General features: G+C 39.0%; 1 protein-coding gene across 1 annotated transcript in view; it reads left to right on the top strand.

The window, feature by feature from the left end:
- PPM1L (protein phosphatase, Mg2+/Mn2+ dependent 1L) overlaps nt 1-16,750 on the top strand; it is a 337,315-nt gene that overhangs the window by 223,682 nt on the left and 96,883 nt on the right. The window contains exon 2 of the mRNA XM_055410595.2: nt 9,981-10,155. Coding sequence (XP_055266570.1) covers nt 9,981-10,155 — 175 coding nt within the window. The remainder of the gene's footprint in view (nt 1-9,980; nt 10,156-16,750) is intronic.

Raw genomic sequence — 16,750 nt, 5'->3', positions numbered from 1 at the left:
ATCAAACAGCTATGGAGAGGACGTTGTCAAATAGAGCTTCATATGCGGCTTGGTATATGAAGTACATAACTGACCATGTTGGCATGTGGATGATGTTGTGGAGTTAAGTTGTTTACGTCCTGAAAATAATAGCTCCAATAATAATTAAAGACTAAGTGTAGTTGACCATTATATCTACTACTGTGGGCAGGAATCCCTTAGAAGAAATGGAGTAGCCATCGTGGTCAACAAAAGAGTCCGAAATGCAGTACTTGGATGCAATCTTAAAAATGATGGAATGATTTCTGTTCGTTTCCAAAGCAAACCATTCAATGTTACAGTAATCCAGGCCTATGCCCCAACCAGTATTGCTGAAGAAGCTGAAATTGAACGGTTCTATGGAGACCTACAAGACCTTTTAGAACTAACACCCAAAAAAGATGTCCTTTTCATTATAGGGGACTGGAGTGCAAAAGTAGGAAGTCAAGAAACACCTGCAGGAACAGGCAAATTTGGCCTTGGAGCACGAAATGAAGCAGGGCAAAGGCTAATAGAGTTTTGCCAAGAGAACGCACGGGTCATAGCAAACACCCTCTTCCAACAACACAAGAGAAGACTCTACACATGGACATCACCAGATGGTCAACACCGAAATCAGATTGATTATTTTCTTTGCAGCCGAAGATGGAGAAGCTCTATACAGTTAGCAAAAACAAGACCAGGAGCTGACTGTGGCTCAGATCATGAACTCCTTATTGCCAAATTCAGACTGAAATTGAAGAAAGTAGGGAAAACCACTAGACCATTCAGATATGACCTAAATCAAATCCCTTATGATTATACAGTGGAAGTAAGAAATAGATTTAAGGGACTAGATCTGATTGATAGAGTGCCTAATGAACTCTGGAGGAGGTTCGTGACATTGTAAAGGAGACAGGGACCAAGACCATCCCCATGGAAAAGAAATGCAAAAAAGCAAAATGGCTGTCTGAGGAGGCCTTACAAATAGCTGTGAAAAGAAGAGAAGCAAAAAGCAAAGGAGAAAAGGAAAGATATAAGCATCTGAATGCAGAGTTACAAAGAATAACAAGGAGAGATAAGAAAGCCTTCCTCAGCGATCAATGCAAAGAAATAGAGGAAAACAACAGAATAGGAAAAATAAGAGATCTCTTCAAGAAAATTAGAGATTCCAAGGGAACATTTCATGCAAAGATGGACTCAATAAAGGACAGAAATGGTATGGACCTAACAGAAGCAGAAGATATTAAGAAGAGGTGGCAAGAATACACAGAAGAACTGTACAAAAAAGATCTTCACGACCAAGATAGTCACGATAATGTGATCACTGACCTAGAGCCAGACATCTTGGAATGTGAAGTCAAGTGGGCCTTAGAAAGCATCACTACGAACAAAGCTAGTGGAGGTGATGGAATTCCAGTTGAGCTATTTAAAATCTTGAAAGATGATGCAGTGAAAGTGCTGCACTCAATATGCCAGCAAATTTGGAAAACTCAGCAGTGGCCACAGGACTGGAAAAGGTCAGTCTTCATTCCAATCCCAAAGAAAGGGAATGCCAAAGAATGCTCAAACTACCGCACAATTGCACTCAGCTCACACGCTAGTAAAGTCATGCTCAAAATTCTCCAAGCCAGGCTTCAGCAATATGTGAACCGTGAACTCCCAGATGTTCAAGCAGGTTTTAGGAAAGGCAGAGGCACCAGAGATCAAATTGCCAACATCTGCTGGATCATGGAGAAAGCAAGAGAGTTCCAGAAAAACATCTATTTCTGCTTCATTGACTATGCCAAAGCCTTTGACTGTGTGGATCACAATAAACTGTGGAACATTCTGAAAGAGATGGGAATCCCAGACCACCTGACCTGCCTCTTGAGAAACCTGTATGCAGGTCAGGAAGCAACAGTTAGAACTGTACATGGAACCACAGACTGGTTCCAAATAGGAAAAGGAGTACATCAAGGCTGTATATTGTCACCCCGCTTATTTAACTTATATGCAGAGTACATCATGAGGAACGCTGGTCTGGAAGAAGCACAAGCTGGAATCAAGATTGCTGGGAGAAATATCAATAACCTCAGATATGCAGATGACACTACCCTTATGGCAGAAAGTGAAGAGGAACTCAAAGGCCTCTTGATGAAAGTGAAAGAGGAGAGTGAAAAGGTTGGTTTGAAGCTCAGCATTCAGAAAACAAAGACCATGGTATCTGGTCCCATCACTTCATGGGAAATAGATGGAAAAACAGTGGAAACAGTGTCAGACTTTATTTTTTGGGGCTCCAAAATCACTGCAGATGCTGATTGCAGCCATTAAATTAAAAGACGCTTACTCCTTGGAAGAAAAGTTATGACCAACCTTGATAGTATATTAAAAAGCAGAGACATTACTTTGCCAACCAAGGTCCGTCTAGTCAAGGCTATGGTTTTTCCCGTGGTCATGTATGGATGTGAGAGTTGGACTGTGAAGAAAGCTGATGGCCGAAGAATTGATGCTTTTGAACTGTGGTGTTGGAGAAGACTCTTGAGAGTCCCTTGGACTGCAAGGAGATCCAACCAGTCCATTCTAAAGGAGATCAATCCTGGGTGTTCATTGGAAGTCCTTCATTGGATGCTAAAGCTGAAACTCCAATACTTTGGCCACCTCATGAGATGAGTTGACTCACTGGAAAAGACTCTGATGCTGGGAAAGTTTGGGGGCGGGAGGAGAAGGGGACGAAAGAGAATGAGATGGCTGGATGGCATCACCGACTCGATGGACATGAGTTTGAGTGAACTCTGGGAGTTGGTGATGGACAGGGAGGATGGCGTGCTGTAATTCATGGGGTCGCAGAGATTCTGACACGACTGAGCGACTGAACTGAACTGAACTGAACTGAAGTGTAGTTCCATTTGCCAGTAGAAGACCACACCTTTCTTGAGTCATGAAGTTTTGACTGCAAACAAAGAATGATGAATTGTCTGGAAGTTTTCTCTGAAAGTTATCTCAAAGTCCCTGGTTCTTGGATATGGTAAAGATATTAAGCTTCTGTGGTAGAGAGCACTGAACTTGGTGCTGGGGGAATACAAGGATGTGTAAGATACAGTCTTTACATCAGCCAAACTGGGGAGCTAAAATACCTGAACCTCTATAAATACTTGAAAGACTAATGGCTGCTGTTAGATGGGTTCACTAATAATTTATAACATTTGAGCCTACTTTGAAGGATGTGAAGGATTGGCCAAATCCATAATCTACCAGTGTGCTGTGCTTAGTCACTCAGTCGTGTCTGACTCTTTGCAACCCCATGGACTGTAGCCCATCCATGGGGATTCTCCAGGCAATAATACTGGAGTGGGTTGTCACGCCCTCCTTCGCAGGATCTTCCCAACAACCCAAGGGTCAAACCCAGGTCTCCCACATTGCAGGCAGTTTCTTTACTGTCTGAGGCACCAGGGAAGCCCAAGAATACTGGAGCTGGTAGCCTGTCCCTTCTCCAGGGGAACTTCCCAACCTAGGAGTCAAACTGGGGTCTCCTGCATTGCAGGCGGATTCTTTACCAGCTAAGCTACCAGGGAAGCCCATATTCTGCCTACTTTCACTCAAAGTTATTGTGAAGACTCAGAATGTTAGCAACCTAAATTGCTGAGAAAAGCATTAAGTACCACACAAATGCAAGGCTCAAGATTGTGACAAAGTACTATTTCTGGAATAGTTTATGAGAATATTCAGTTTAGGACTTAAATTTCTAGTAGCCCTTATCAGTGATGGAAGAATAGATAAGTGATCCCAGTTTTTAATTTTGTTTTTCACTTCACTTTTAGAATTCCAGTGAAAGTTTAAAATTTAAGCTGCTCTTTGTACTATTACTTGTGCAATAATTACAGTCTCAGTTAATAATATGAACACCTGTTTTTTACTGAGATATAATTGACTTATTAGTTTCATGTGTACAACATAATAATTCAGTATTTGTGTATATTGCGAAATGATCACCACAGTGAGGTCTACTTAATCACACATCATTATGCATATTTTTCTTTTGATGAAAACGTTTAAAATCTGTTTTCTTATCAACTTTCACCAATGCAATACAGCATTATTAACTGTAGTCACTATGCTGTGTATTATAACCCCAGGACTTATTTTATAAGTGGAGGTTTGGTATCTTTTGACTACTTTCACCCATTTTGCTCACGTCTGGCAACCACCAATCTGTTCTCTGTATCTGTGAGTTTGGTTTTTATGTTTTTATTTTTCACACTTGAGATCGTGTGGTATTTTTATGACAGCCAGCCTACTTTTTAGCATAGGTTTTTGCTAGAATGTAAGGTTTTAACTGACATTTGAATACACTTAGAGAATCATCTCAGTGTAAAGGTGATTTCTTGAAGTATCTTGAAAGCAGCTAATATTTTGCTAGAGTTGTTTCTTTCTGTTCTTCTTAAAAATCTTTCCCAGTGGAAAGAGCTCTCTATAGTGTTCACAGAGGATTAGTTCCAGGACCCTCTCAGATGCCAAAATCCAAGTCACTCAAGCTGCATATAAAAAGGTTTAGTATTTACATATAACTCATGCATGTGCTTTAAATCATCTGTAGATCACTTATAATACCTAATACAATGAAAATGCTATGTAAATAGTTGTTAGATACGGTGTAAGTCCTATGTAAACAGTTGCTGGCATGGCAGATTCAATTTTTGCTTTATGGAATTTTCTGAATTTTTTTTTAACTTTTAAAAATTAAAGTATAATTAACACACAACATTATGTTAGTTTCAGGTATCCAACATAGTCATTTGACAATTAAATGTATTACAAAATGATCCCCACAGTAAGTCCTGTAACCATCTGTCACCACACAAAATTATTACAGTGTTATCTGCTACAGTCATGCTCTTGAGATATTGCAGGTTTGGTTCCAGACCACTGAAATAAAGCTAATATTGCAATAAAGTGAACCGTACAGTTTTTTTTTTTTGGTTTCTGAGTGCATATAAAAGTTATTATAATCTATTAAGTGTACAGTAGCATTATGTCTAAAAAAAGTACAATGTACATACCCTTTATTGAAAAAATGTTGTTGTTCGACTGCTCAGTCTGACTCTTTGTGACCCCATGGACTGCAGCACCCAGGCTTCCCTGTCCTTCACCATCTCCTGGAGCTTGCTCAAACTCATGTCCATTGAGTCGGTGATGCTATCCAACCATTTCTTCTTCTGTCGTCCCCTTCTCCTCCTGCCTTTAATCTTTCTTGGCATCAGGGTCTTTTCTAATGAGTTGGCTTTTTCCATCAGGTGGCCAAAGTATTGGAGCTTCAGCTTCAGCATCAGTCCTTCAAATGAATATTCTATTGATTTCCTTTAGGACTCACTGGTTTGATCTCCTTGGAGTCCAAGGGACTCTCAAGAGTCTTCTCCAACACCACAGTTCAAAAGCATCAGTTCTTCGGTGCTTAGCCTTCTTTATGGTCCAGCTCTCACATCGATACATGACTACTGGGAAAACCATGGTTTTGACTAAATGGACCTTTGCTGGCAAAGTAATTTAAAAATACTGTATTGCTAAAAATTGCTGACCACTATCTTACAATGTAGGGCTGCCACAAACCTTCAATCTGTTTAAAAAAAAAAAAAAGGCAATAAATGATAGCACAGAGAAACAAGGAATGCCTATATATTCCTTATGCTGTATAATACATCTCCATGATTTATTTATTGTATAACTTGAAGTTTGCACCTCTTAATCCCCTTTACCCATTTCACCTAACCTCCCACTCTGTCTCTTCCACCTCTCTATATTCATGAGTTTGTTTTTCTCTTCTTTGGTTTGTTCATTTGTTTTTTAGATTCTACACATAAATGAGATCACATAATATTCATCTTTCTCTGCCTAGTTTATTTCACTTAGCATACTACCATTGTGCTGCAATTGGCAAAATTTTATAGTTTTTCACGACTGAGTTATATTCCTTTGCACATATATACCACATCTTCTTTTATCCATTCTTCTATCAATGAACTTCTGGTTTTCTACCATATCTTGGCTATGCTTCCTTGGTGGCTCAGATGGTAAAGAATCTGTCTACAATGCAGATGACCTAGCTTTGATCCCATGGACAGAGGAGCTTGGCAGGCTACAGTGGATGGGATTGCAAAGAGTCGGACACAACCGGGTGACTAACACACGCGTAAATACACAAGATAGGCTGCTGGAACTGTCCCTATGGTTGTGTGGAATTTTTCCGTGATTCAACAGACATTTTTAGGTTGCTTCCATATCTTGACTATAGTAAATAATACTGCACTGAACATAGGGCTGTTTTTGAGCTAGTGGGTTTTTCCCCCTTGGTTAAATACTCAGAAGTGGAATTTCTAGATTGTTTGGTAGTTTTTTAATAGTATTTTTAAATTTATCTTCGGCTGCACTGGGTGTTCATTGTTGTGTACCAGCTTTTCTCTAATTGCAGCAAGTGGGGGCTACTCTCTATTTGTGGTACACAGGTTTCTCATGGCTTCACTGGTTGTGGAGCATGGACTGTAGGCATTCAGGCTTCAGTAGTGGCAGTGCACAGACTTAATTGCCCTGCGGCATGTGGGATCTTCATGGACCAGGAATGGAACCCATGTCCCCTGCACTGCAAGGTAGACTCTTAACCCCTGGACCACCAGGAAGCCTAGTGGTTCTATTTTTAATTTTAAAGGAACCTTCATGTTGTTTTGCATAGTGGGTACACCAACTTACACTTGAGCTGCTAAGTGCTCAAGGGCTCCCTTTTCTCCATATTCTCACCAACAGTTGTTATTTGTTGTCTTTTTGACAACAGCCATTCTGACAGGTATGAGGTGATAGCACATTGTGATTTTGATTTGCATTTTCCTGATGATTAGTGACTTTGAGCATCTTTTCATGTGTCTTTTAGCCAGCCATCTGTATGTCTTCTTTGGAGAAATATCCATTCAGGTTCTCTGCCCATTTTTTAAATGGATTTGAAAAAAATTTAATTGTGTGACTTCTCTATATAATTTGGATAATAACCCCTTATCAGATCCACCATTTACAAATATCTTCTCCTGTTCAGTAGGTTGTCTTTTTGTTTTGTTGATGGTTTCCTTTGCTGTGCAAAAGCTTTCTAGTTTGATGTAGTTTTACATTTGTTTATTTGTGCTTTTGTTTCCCTGGCCTGAGGAGACAGAGCCAAAAAAATATTGCTAAGATCAGTGTCAGAGACTGTGTATTCTCCTAGGGGTTTTATGGTCTCAGATCTTGAAGTCAGTAATCCATTTTGAGTTCATTATTGTATATGGTGTAAGACAATGATCCTCTTCCTGTGGGCTTGCTGGTGCTAGGGCTGGCCGTAAGGCCTGGTTGCCACTGTTGCAAATGTTCTGGTATGACCCCTAGGGTGAGACCCACTGTGGGGTATGCCAGTGCCCGCCAAGGGTGCCTAGTCGGGCTGGCAACTTTGTGGGCCGTGTTGGAGGGGCCCTGGTGCTGGCCGAGGGCACTCGCCCAGCCTGGTGGGGCAGGTTTCTTTCCATATATTTTCTACCTGCAGCTGATTGAATCCACAGATTTGGAACCTGTAGATACAGAGGGCTGACTGTCCATGAAATGACACTGCTTTAGAAATGAAATGCCAAAATTTAACTCCACTTTAGTAAAAAATATTGGCTGTTCCAAGACCTACATCACGATTTTAATTAGAAGAGTGTATCAGTGGACACAATGGGAAGAAAATGTGTGGTTTGCTTTCAGTAAAACTGAGTACACCAATACTTTTTCAGTGTGCATTATGGAATTATTTCCTGTACCTCATAGATATTTCCAAGGGAAAAAAATCAAAGACACGTGTTACACTGAATAGCAAGGTAGTGTGAATTTTGAAATAGTTATTCTGCAGTGTGTTTCTTCATTTTCCATTGTCAGGAGAAAATCGTTATTAAACTCTAGAATTAAATACATTGTACTAATGTGCTTGGAGAAGGTAGTGGCACCCCACTCCAGTATTCTTGCCTGGAAAATCCCATGGATGGAGGAGCCTGGAAGGCTGCAGTCCATGGGGCCGCTGAGGGTCAGACATGACTGAGTGACTTCACTTTCACTTTTCACTTTCATGCGCTGGAGAAGGAAATGGCAATCCACTCCAGTGTTCTTGCCTGGAGAATCCCAGGGATGGGGGAGCCTGGTGGGCTGCCATCTATGGGGTCGCACAGAGTCGGACACGACTGACGTGACTTAGCGGCAATGTGCTCAGTCCATTTACATTTTATGGAATAATTGTATTTGTTCTGCACTAGCTAGCTGGCTGGTAGAGAAAATGAGTGGTGTTTGGTGATGTTTTAAAGTTGTAATTTCATCAGCAACCGACTTAGAGGATCTAAATATAAATCTGGAAATGAAGTGTTGTGTGCTATATTTGGCTGCTCTGAAGACTGAAATATAGCTTTTCCCACCACTTCCCAGTGGGTTTTTCCTGAAAGTCAGTTGTGGTTCTTCTGGCAAATTATTTTTTTCATCCTAAATTGTGCTAACCTTTAGAAGGAAAACTAAAAAAGTTACCCCCCCAAAAAAAACATTTTAAAGATAATGTTTTTAATTATGAGAATTTTTTAAAAAGTATGTAAATATGTCTTCACCTTATTCTGGGCCCATACCCCGGAGACAATACTGTTTAGCAATTTCTCTTATTTTAGTTTTCTAGTAATTGTGAATATAATTGTAAATAATATATATATATCTTCATTTATTTGATCAACTTTAGACGTATGACGTGGGACTGCACTGTAAGAAGATGTCTTCACCTTATTCTGGGCCCATACCCCGGAGACAATACTGTTTAGCAATTTCTCTTATTTTAGTTTTCTAGTAATTGTGAATATAATTGTAAATAATATATATATATCTTCATTTATTTGATCAACTTTAGATGTATGACGTGGGACTGCACTGTAAGAAGATGCCAAAACTCTTGGCATTCTCAAGAGATGTGTTTTAAGAATTTAAGAACTCGGTTCTTCTGAGTCATACATGCTGCTCTATTACTTAATTTCTCCCTTGAAGTTCTACTTAACTTTAACTGTGATTCTCAGCTGGAAGGGAGAAAAGTGTGCTATGGCCTCAGTCCAGCAGAAGAATGTATCAGAATCTTTGGGAAGGTCTTTTTCAGATGTCTTCCTTCCTACCTCTTAAGGGAAGCTCGCTTACTTGGTTGAAAGTCATTGTGTGTAATGGTGGGTGTCACTAGTTGAGAGTTTATTATGCAGATAGTCCAGAAGCAGCAAAAAAGTTCAGAATAATATTTATATATAATAAAAATATATTTTATATGTATGCATATATATGTACACACATATATATGTATATATATAAATTCCATTAATTAAAATACACACATATATATGTGTATATATATATATAAAGGCCAAGATATTTTAGTGGTAAATAGTTCTTTGTTCAGACTGAGGCATGATTGTATTAGATCTCTTCATTTTCTGTTTCTCCTATATTCCATTATTAACCCTAGCAGAGGGCTTTCCTTTTTATTTGCTTCACAAGAGTTCCTGCCTAAGCATTAATCAGCAGAGAACAAGAAAGCAAAGCAGAGATGTGGATGCCACAGCATGGTAGGGCTTCCTGCTCAGACGAGTTACTAGCTTCTGACTTCTAGACAAGGGTGATTCAGATTATCTCCAGTAGAATTGTTATCACTGGGCCTTCCAGGTTCAGTGGAATAGCTGAAACTCTGAGGTCTCACTCCTCAAATGCCAGTCTGTATCTTTTATACCTTTAAACCTTATGGAAAACTCTGAAAAGTCTGCGATTTTGTGTATTTGGCACCTTAACTTGATACGGTGGAGTCTAAAAATGACAACAACAGTGACAAGGACGTTTGTGTAAAGAGCTGTTTCCATAGCACTCTTGAGTTCTCAGTACGGCACCTAAGGGGAAGTGAAAAACCTAAGATGAGAAATACTAATGGCATTCTCTGTTTGTTTTATCTGCAGACAGCAGCTGAATATGTAAAATCTCGACTCCCAGAGGCCCTTAAGCAGCATCTTCAAGACTATGAGAAAGACAAAGAAAATAGTGTATTGTCTTACCAGACCATCCTTGAACAGCAGATTCTATCAATTGACCGAGAAATGTTAGAAAAATTGACTGTATCCTATGATGAAGCAGGTATGTTGGTCTTTAATACATGCACACACACACACACACATGCATGCACACATACAATGTTTTCTTCCTAAAGAATTTTTTTTTTAGATTTTTGTTACATTTAGGTCCTTTTCTTTGATAGAAGGATAGACTGAATTCAAAGTTATATATGGATTAGCAGTAAATTTCATCTCTGAAGTTTTAGTATCAAAGACTTTAATCAAGAGATTTCTAAAAATGGCTCTTAAATATCAAATCCTGCTAAAATTTTTTGCTCTTTTTTAAATGGAATTTTCTGGCCTTTTATCAGCAATATGCTTCTACTGATTTAATCTTTCAAAGTGTCACTTCAATTTTAGATGTGAGCTGAAAACTTTTACATCCAATAATCCAAGAACTGTTAGTTGCTTCAAGTATTATTTTTTAATTTCAGAAATTTTCTGAAGAGGTATCATTTTTTCCCCTGAAGTTTCAAGTTGAACTTAACTTTCTTTTCCTTTAGCTCCTCAGATGAATCCTAGCCCCTAACACCACACTGAACACTTTGGTTTACTGCCTTCTGTAAGTTCATATTATCCAAAAGAGCTTTTTAATGAAGGAACTTATTAGTGAAGGCCTGGATTGACCTTCCTTGTAATACCATTTTATCTATTACATGGTCTGTCAGCTAAAACCTAATTGTAATGAAACCAGTGCCATATTACTTGGAATTATTAAAATCTTTAATAAAACTAAACTTATTCAGGAGAAATATCTTGATTAAAATGATCATACCACCTCTGCATCCCACTCTCCCACAAAATGGATTAAGAAGTATGGGAAAATAGGTTTCTAATGGTCAAACACTAGTAGTATTAATCCCCTTTATAATGCCAGCATCTTCTGTTTTTATTTCTACAAAGGAAATGTTATTATGCATCTTGTTTTCTTTCACATGATCTAAACAGTGTCAGTGCTGACATTCTTAACATTTGATTTCAAGCTTAAATAGCAAACAGAAGAGCAAACCTTAAAAGAAAATTTTTTTTTCTGCACATGCCTAACCACCGATTCACCTTTTGTGGTGATTAAGCTGTCCACATTTTCATTCAAACTTCTAACCTGTTTATATTTACAATGTAGATACACATGTCCAGGCTTGCCCAGGACATCACTACTCTCTCTGATTCTTCTTTGCTTTATTGATTGTGTGAAAGACACGGTGACTTTCTTCTGCCCATTGGGCTTTTAGTTATTTAGCCTCTGTATTTGTCTTGTTTTTAACATTCTTCTCTTTGGAATGCTCAGTCATCTCCTTTCTCACACTATTGGAGTAATGTAAGGCTATGTAACCAGCCCTGTCAAAATAATTTTTAAAGTTTCAAGATTCTCAGAGATTTTAAAACTCAAATAGTCCATCTGCTTCCTGTCCCCATTTTTAAAATTTTATTTGAAGTATTCAGTTCCGTTCAGTTCAGTTCAGTCGCTCAGTCGTGTCCGACTCTTTGTGACCCCTTGAATCACAGCACGCCAGGCCTCCCTGTCCATCACCAACTCCCGGAGTTCACTCAAACTCATGTCCATCGAGTCGGTGATGCCATCCAGCCATCTCATTCTCTGTCGTCCCCGTCTCCTCCCACCCCCAATCCCTCCTAGCATCAGACTCTTTTTGTATAGATGATTTAAATATTGTATTAATTTCTGCTGTACAGCAAAGTGATTGTGTTATATGTATATATATATTCTTTTTCATATTCATTTCCGTTATGGTTTATCACAGGAAATTGATTATAGTACCCTGTGCTACATAGTAGGGCATTGTTTATCTATCTCTATATATACTCATTTGCATCAACTATTTCCAAACTCTCAGTTCATTCAACCCCTTCTCCCTCCCACTTGGCAACCACAAGTCTGTTCTCTAAGTCTGTGAGTCTGTTTCTGTTTCATAAATAGGTTCATTTGTGTCATATTTTAGATTCCACATATGTGATATTGTATGCTATTTGTCGTTTTCTGACTTCATTTAGTATGATAATTTCTAGGTCCATTAATGTTGCTAAAATGTCATTGTTTTGTTTTTTTATGGCTGAATAACATTCCATTGTGTGTGTGTGTATATATATATGCATATATATATGTATGTATATATATGTATACCACATCTTTATACATTCATCTGACAGTGGACATTTAGGTTGTTTCCATGTCTTGGCCATTGTAAATGGTGCTGCTATGAATATTGAGGTGCATATGTATTTTCAAATTATAGTTTTGTTTGGGTAGGTATATGCCCAGGAGTGGGATTGCTGGATCATATGGCATCTCCATTTTTATTTTTTTGAGGAACCTCCACACTTTTCCACAGTGGCTGTGCCAATTTACATTCACACCAACAGTATAAAAGGATTCCCTTTTTGCCACATCCTCTCCAGCATTAGCATCTTTTCACCTGTCTATTTACTTTCTTTATGTCTTCTTTGGAGAAATGTCTGTTTAGGTCTTCTGCTCATTCTTCAATTTAGTTGCTTAGGTTTCTTGCTGTGGAATTATGTGAACTGTATATCTATTTTAGAAATTAAGCCTTTACTGGTCACATCATTTGCAAGTATTTTCTCCCAGTCCATAGGTTGTCTTTTTGTTTTGTTTATAGTTTCCTTTACTGTGCAAAAGTTTATAAGCTTGATTAGGTTCCATTTGTTTATTTTTGCTTTCATTTCTATTGCCTTGGAACACTGTCCTAAGAAAACATTGGTACAATTTATGTCAAAGAATGTTTGCCTGTGTTCTCCTCAAGGAGTTTTATGCTGTCATGTCTTATATTTCATTAAGCCATTTTAAATTTATTTTTGTGTATGGTGAAAGGATGTGTTCTAACCTCATTGATTTACATGTGACTGTCCAACCCTCCCAACACCACTTGAAGAGACTGTCCTTTTTTGCATTGTATATTCTTGCCTCATTTGTCAAAGATTAATTGTCCATAAGTGTATGAGTTGATATTTGGGCTTTCTCTTCTGTTACATTGATCCATTTGTCTGTTTTTGTGCCAATATCATGCAGTTTTGATTACTGTAGCTTTGTAGTATTGTCTGAAGTCTGAGAGGGTTATGCCTCTTGCTTCCCCTCACCCCCAGGATTGCTTTGGTAATTCTGGATCTTTTATGCATCCTTGTAAATTTTAGGATTGCCCATTACCATTCTATAATGAGAAAACTGAGACTTGTCTAAAGTAACACAGTTAGTTATAGAGCTGGAATTCCAGTCTCCTAACTACCAATCAAGCTGGGCTGTCACCATATTCATGCAGGTTTTCACTCAGATGACATTTGTGGAATGCAGAGCAATATGCTTGGCAGTTGTGAGAAAGAGGAACAAGCATAGAAAGGGCAGAGAGGAATCTGAGATGTAGAAAACAGAGATCTTGCATAATGAAATCTAGCTAAAGCATAGATTTATGTTTTATGCTTATGTTAAAACATAGATTTATGGCTTCTAGAGAAAATCTAGCTAAAACAGATTTATGGCTTCTAGAGAAAAATTCCTGACCATTTGAATATGTACCCTCTGTAATATCTATATTATAATCTCTTAAAGTTATCTGTTAAAGTTAAAATCTACTCTATAATCTGTTAAAGTTAAGCTGAGGGGATGTGGAGAAAAGGAACAGTGAAAGTGGCTGTTCATTTTATTAAAACCTCTTCATGTGAAGGTAATTTTAATGGCTACATAATGTTCTATTCTTTGAAATTGCTGCTCACTAAGCATTTCTTATGTTGGACGATTATGTTTTGTTTTGGTTTTGCTTTTATGAATAATGCTGCAATGAATATAAACATTTATCTACATTTCATATTACTCTAGGGAACAGACTTTCAAAAACATGAATTTAGAATTAGAAGGTAGGGAAGGGGATAATGCTTAGAGCAGAACCTCAGAGCAGCAAGGAATAAAAGAAAAGAGTAAATCCATAAAAAATTAGTCATCATATGGCTGCTGCTGCTGCTAAGTCACTTAAGTCGTGTCCGACTCTGTGTGACCCCACAGACGGCAGCCCACCAGTCTCCCCCGTCCCTGGGATTCTCCAGGCAAGAACACTGGAGTGGGTTGCCATTTCCTTCTCCAATGTGTGAAAGTGAAAAGTGAAAGTGAAGTCACTTAGTCATGTCTGACTCGTAGCGACCCCATGGACTGCAGCCCACCAGGCTCCTCCGTCCATGGGATTTTCTAGGCAAGAGTACTGGAGTGACTTGCCGTTGCCTTCTCCGCATCATATGGCACTACATTCTCATTCAAATCAGCATTCACAGACCCTGCATTATAGAGCTGACATCATTGATCTGCTTAACAGTGACCTTCATTCACAGAGAAAAGGTTCAATAATGTTAATTATATTCTGGATATAAAAATAGGAATTGTATGAATATAAACCACTTTAGATTTCCATCCAGCTGGTTTATTTTTAAGTCAGACTGTTATAGGAATAAAGATTTTTGTGGTATAATTGAAAGAGTTCTTGGAGCCAGAACACCCAAATTCTGTTCCTAGCTCTGCTGCCAACCGGGTATGTGACCTTGATTAAGTCACCAAACCTCCCTAAAGCCTATTTCCCTAGAGATGGAAGGTGTGAACAGGATCTCATAGATGTCTTCCGTTTCTAAAACTATGATTCTGGTCTCCTGACATGGAAAACTCCGGTAGCCATAGTTTCTGGAAGGTTGCACGTAGCTGCTGCATGAATCTTCTGCTTGCTCATTTGCCTCTCCCCTCTCTTCACAGATACCCCATGTAATTTGTTTAAAACTGACTAGAAGACAACTGTCACTTAGCTTTTCTGGTATGTGCATATGAATTTGCTCAGGCATGCTTTTGTTAGTAAGACAGGGAGTGAGACTGTATGAGTGAGGCAAAACCAGATTTTGGGAGGAAAGCTTCTGCGCCATCATTCATGGATTCTTGTTAAGACTGCTTAGATTTTTAAAAAATTAATTTATTTATTTTAATTGGAGGCTAATTACTTTACAATAATGTAGTGGTTTTTGCAATATGTTGACATGAATCAGCCATGGGTGTACATGTGTTCCCCATCCTGAACCCCCCTCCTGCCTTCCTCCCCATCCCATCCCTCAGGGTCATCCCAGTGCACCAGCCCTGAGCACCCTGTCGCATGCATCGAACCTGGACTGGTGATCTGTTTCACATATGTTTCATGTTTCAATGCTATTCTCTCAAATCATCCCACCTCGCCTTCTCCCACAGAGTCCAAAAGTCTGTTCTTTACATCTGTGTCTCTTTTGCTGTCTTACATATAGGGTCATCGTAACCATCTTTCTAAATTCCATATACATGCGTTAGTATACTGTATTGGTGGTTTTTTTCTGACTTACTTCACTCTGTATAATAGGCTCCAGTTTCATCTACCTCATTAGAACTGATTCAATGCATTCTTTTTAATAGCTGAGTAATATTCCATTGTGTATATGTACCACAACTTTCTTATCCATTCGTCTGCTGATGAACATCTAGGTTGCTTCCATGTCCTGGCTATTGTAAACAGTCCTGAGATGAGCACTGGGGTACACGTGTCTGTTTCAATTCTGATTTCCTTGGTGTGTATGCCCAGCAGTGGGATTGCTGGGTCATATGATAGTTCTTTTTCCAGTTTTTTAAGGAATCTCCACACTGTTCTCCGTAGTGGCTGTACTAGTTTGCATTCCCACCAACAGTGTAAGAGGGTTCCCTTTTCTCTGCACCCTCTTCAGCATTTGTTGTTTGTAGACTTTTTGATAAGACTGCTTAGATTTTTTTATTAGCACTTATTAATACTAGGCAAAATCTAGCATGAGAAGATATGGTTTGCTTTTGATCCATTAATGTTTTATTTGAATGGAGGTATAAGTTCTTACACATTTCAATAGATTGGATTTAGCAGAGAGAAGTTTCCAAGGAAAAGAGCTGCATGATTTGAAGGGATCAAAATAGCATTCCATACTGTCTCAGAGAGCATCATTAACCAAAGTATTTAGTGTTTATCATAGTGGGCAATAGTGGTAAAGAACCTCCCTGCCAACGCAGGAGACATAAGAGATGTGGGTTTGATCCCTGGGTCAGGAAGATCCCCTGGAGGAGGGCATGCAACCCACTCCAGTATTCTTGCCTGGAGAATTCCATGGACAGAGAAGCCTGGTGGGATACAGTCCATGGGGTTGCAGAGAGTCAGACACCACTGAAGTGATTTAGTACGCACAGAGTGGGCAAAAGTTGAAGGGTTGAAATAGCCCGAGAGGGAATTTTCTTCTCTCATTATTTACTTTTATGCTTATATGTTATTCACGTCTCTCTTTGCTGTTCAGTCATGTCCGACTCTTTGTGACCTGTGGACTGTGGCATGCCAGGATTCTCTGTCCTTCATTATCTCCTGGAGTTTGCTCAATCTCATGTCACTGAATCAATGAAGCTATCCAACCATCTCATCCTTTGTCACCCCCTGTCCTCCTGCCCTCAATCTTTCCCAGCATCAGCGTCTTTCCCAATGAGTTGGCTCTTCACATCAGGTGACCAAAGTATTGGAGCCTCAGTTTCAGCATCAGTCCTTCCAATGAATATTCAGGGTTGATTTCCTTTAGGATTGACTGGT

This window comes from Moschus berezovskii, chromosome 1 (assembly GCF_049115385.1).
Source record: "Moschus berezovskii isolate FMDL1 chromosome 1, NW_MosBer_1.0, whole genome shotgun sequence".
Taxonomy (NCBI): Eukaryota; Metazoa; Chordata; class Mammalia; order Artiodactyla; family Moschidae; genus Moschus; species Moschus berezovskii.
Note: the sequence above shows the minus strand (reverse complement) of the source record. Positions and strands in the feature narration are given on the sequence as shown.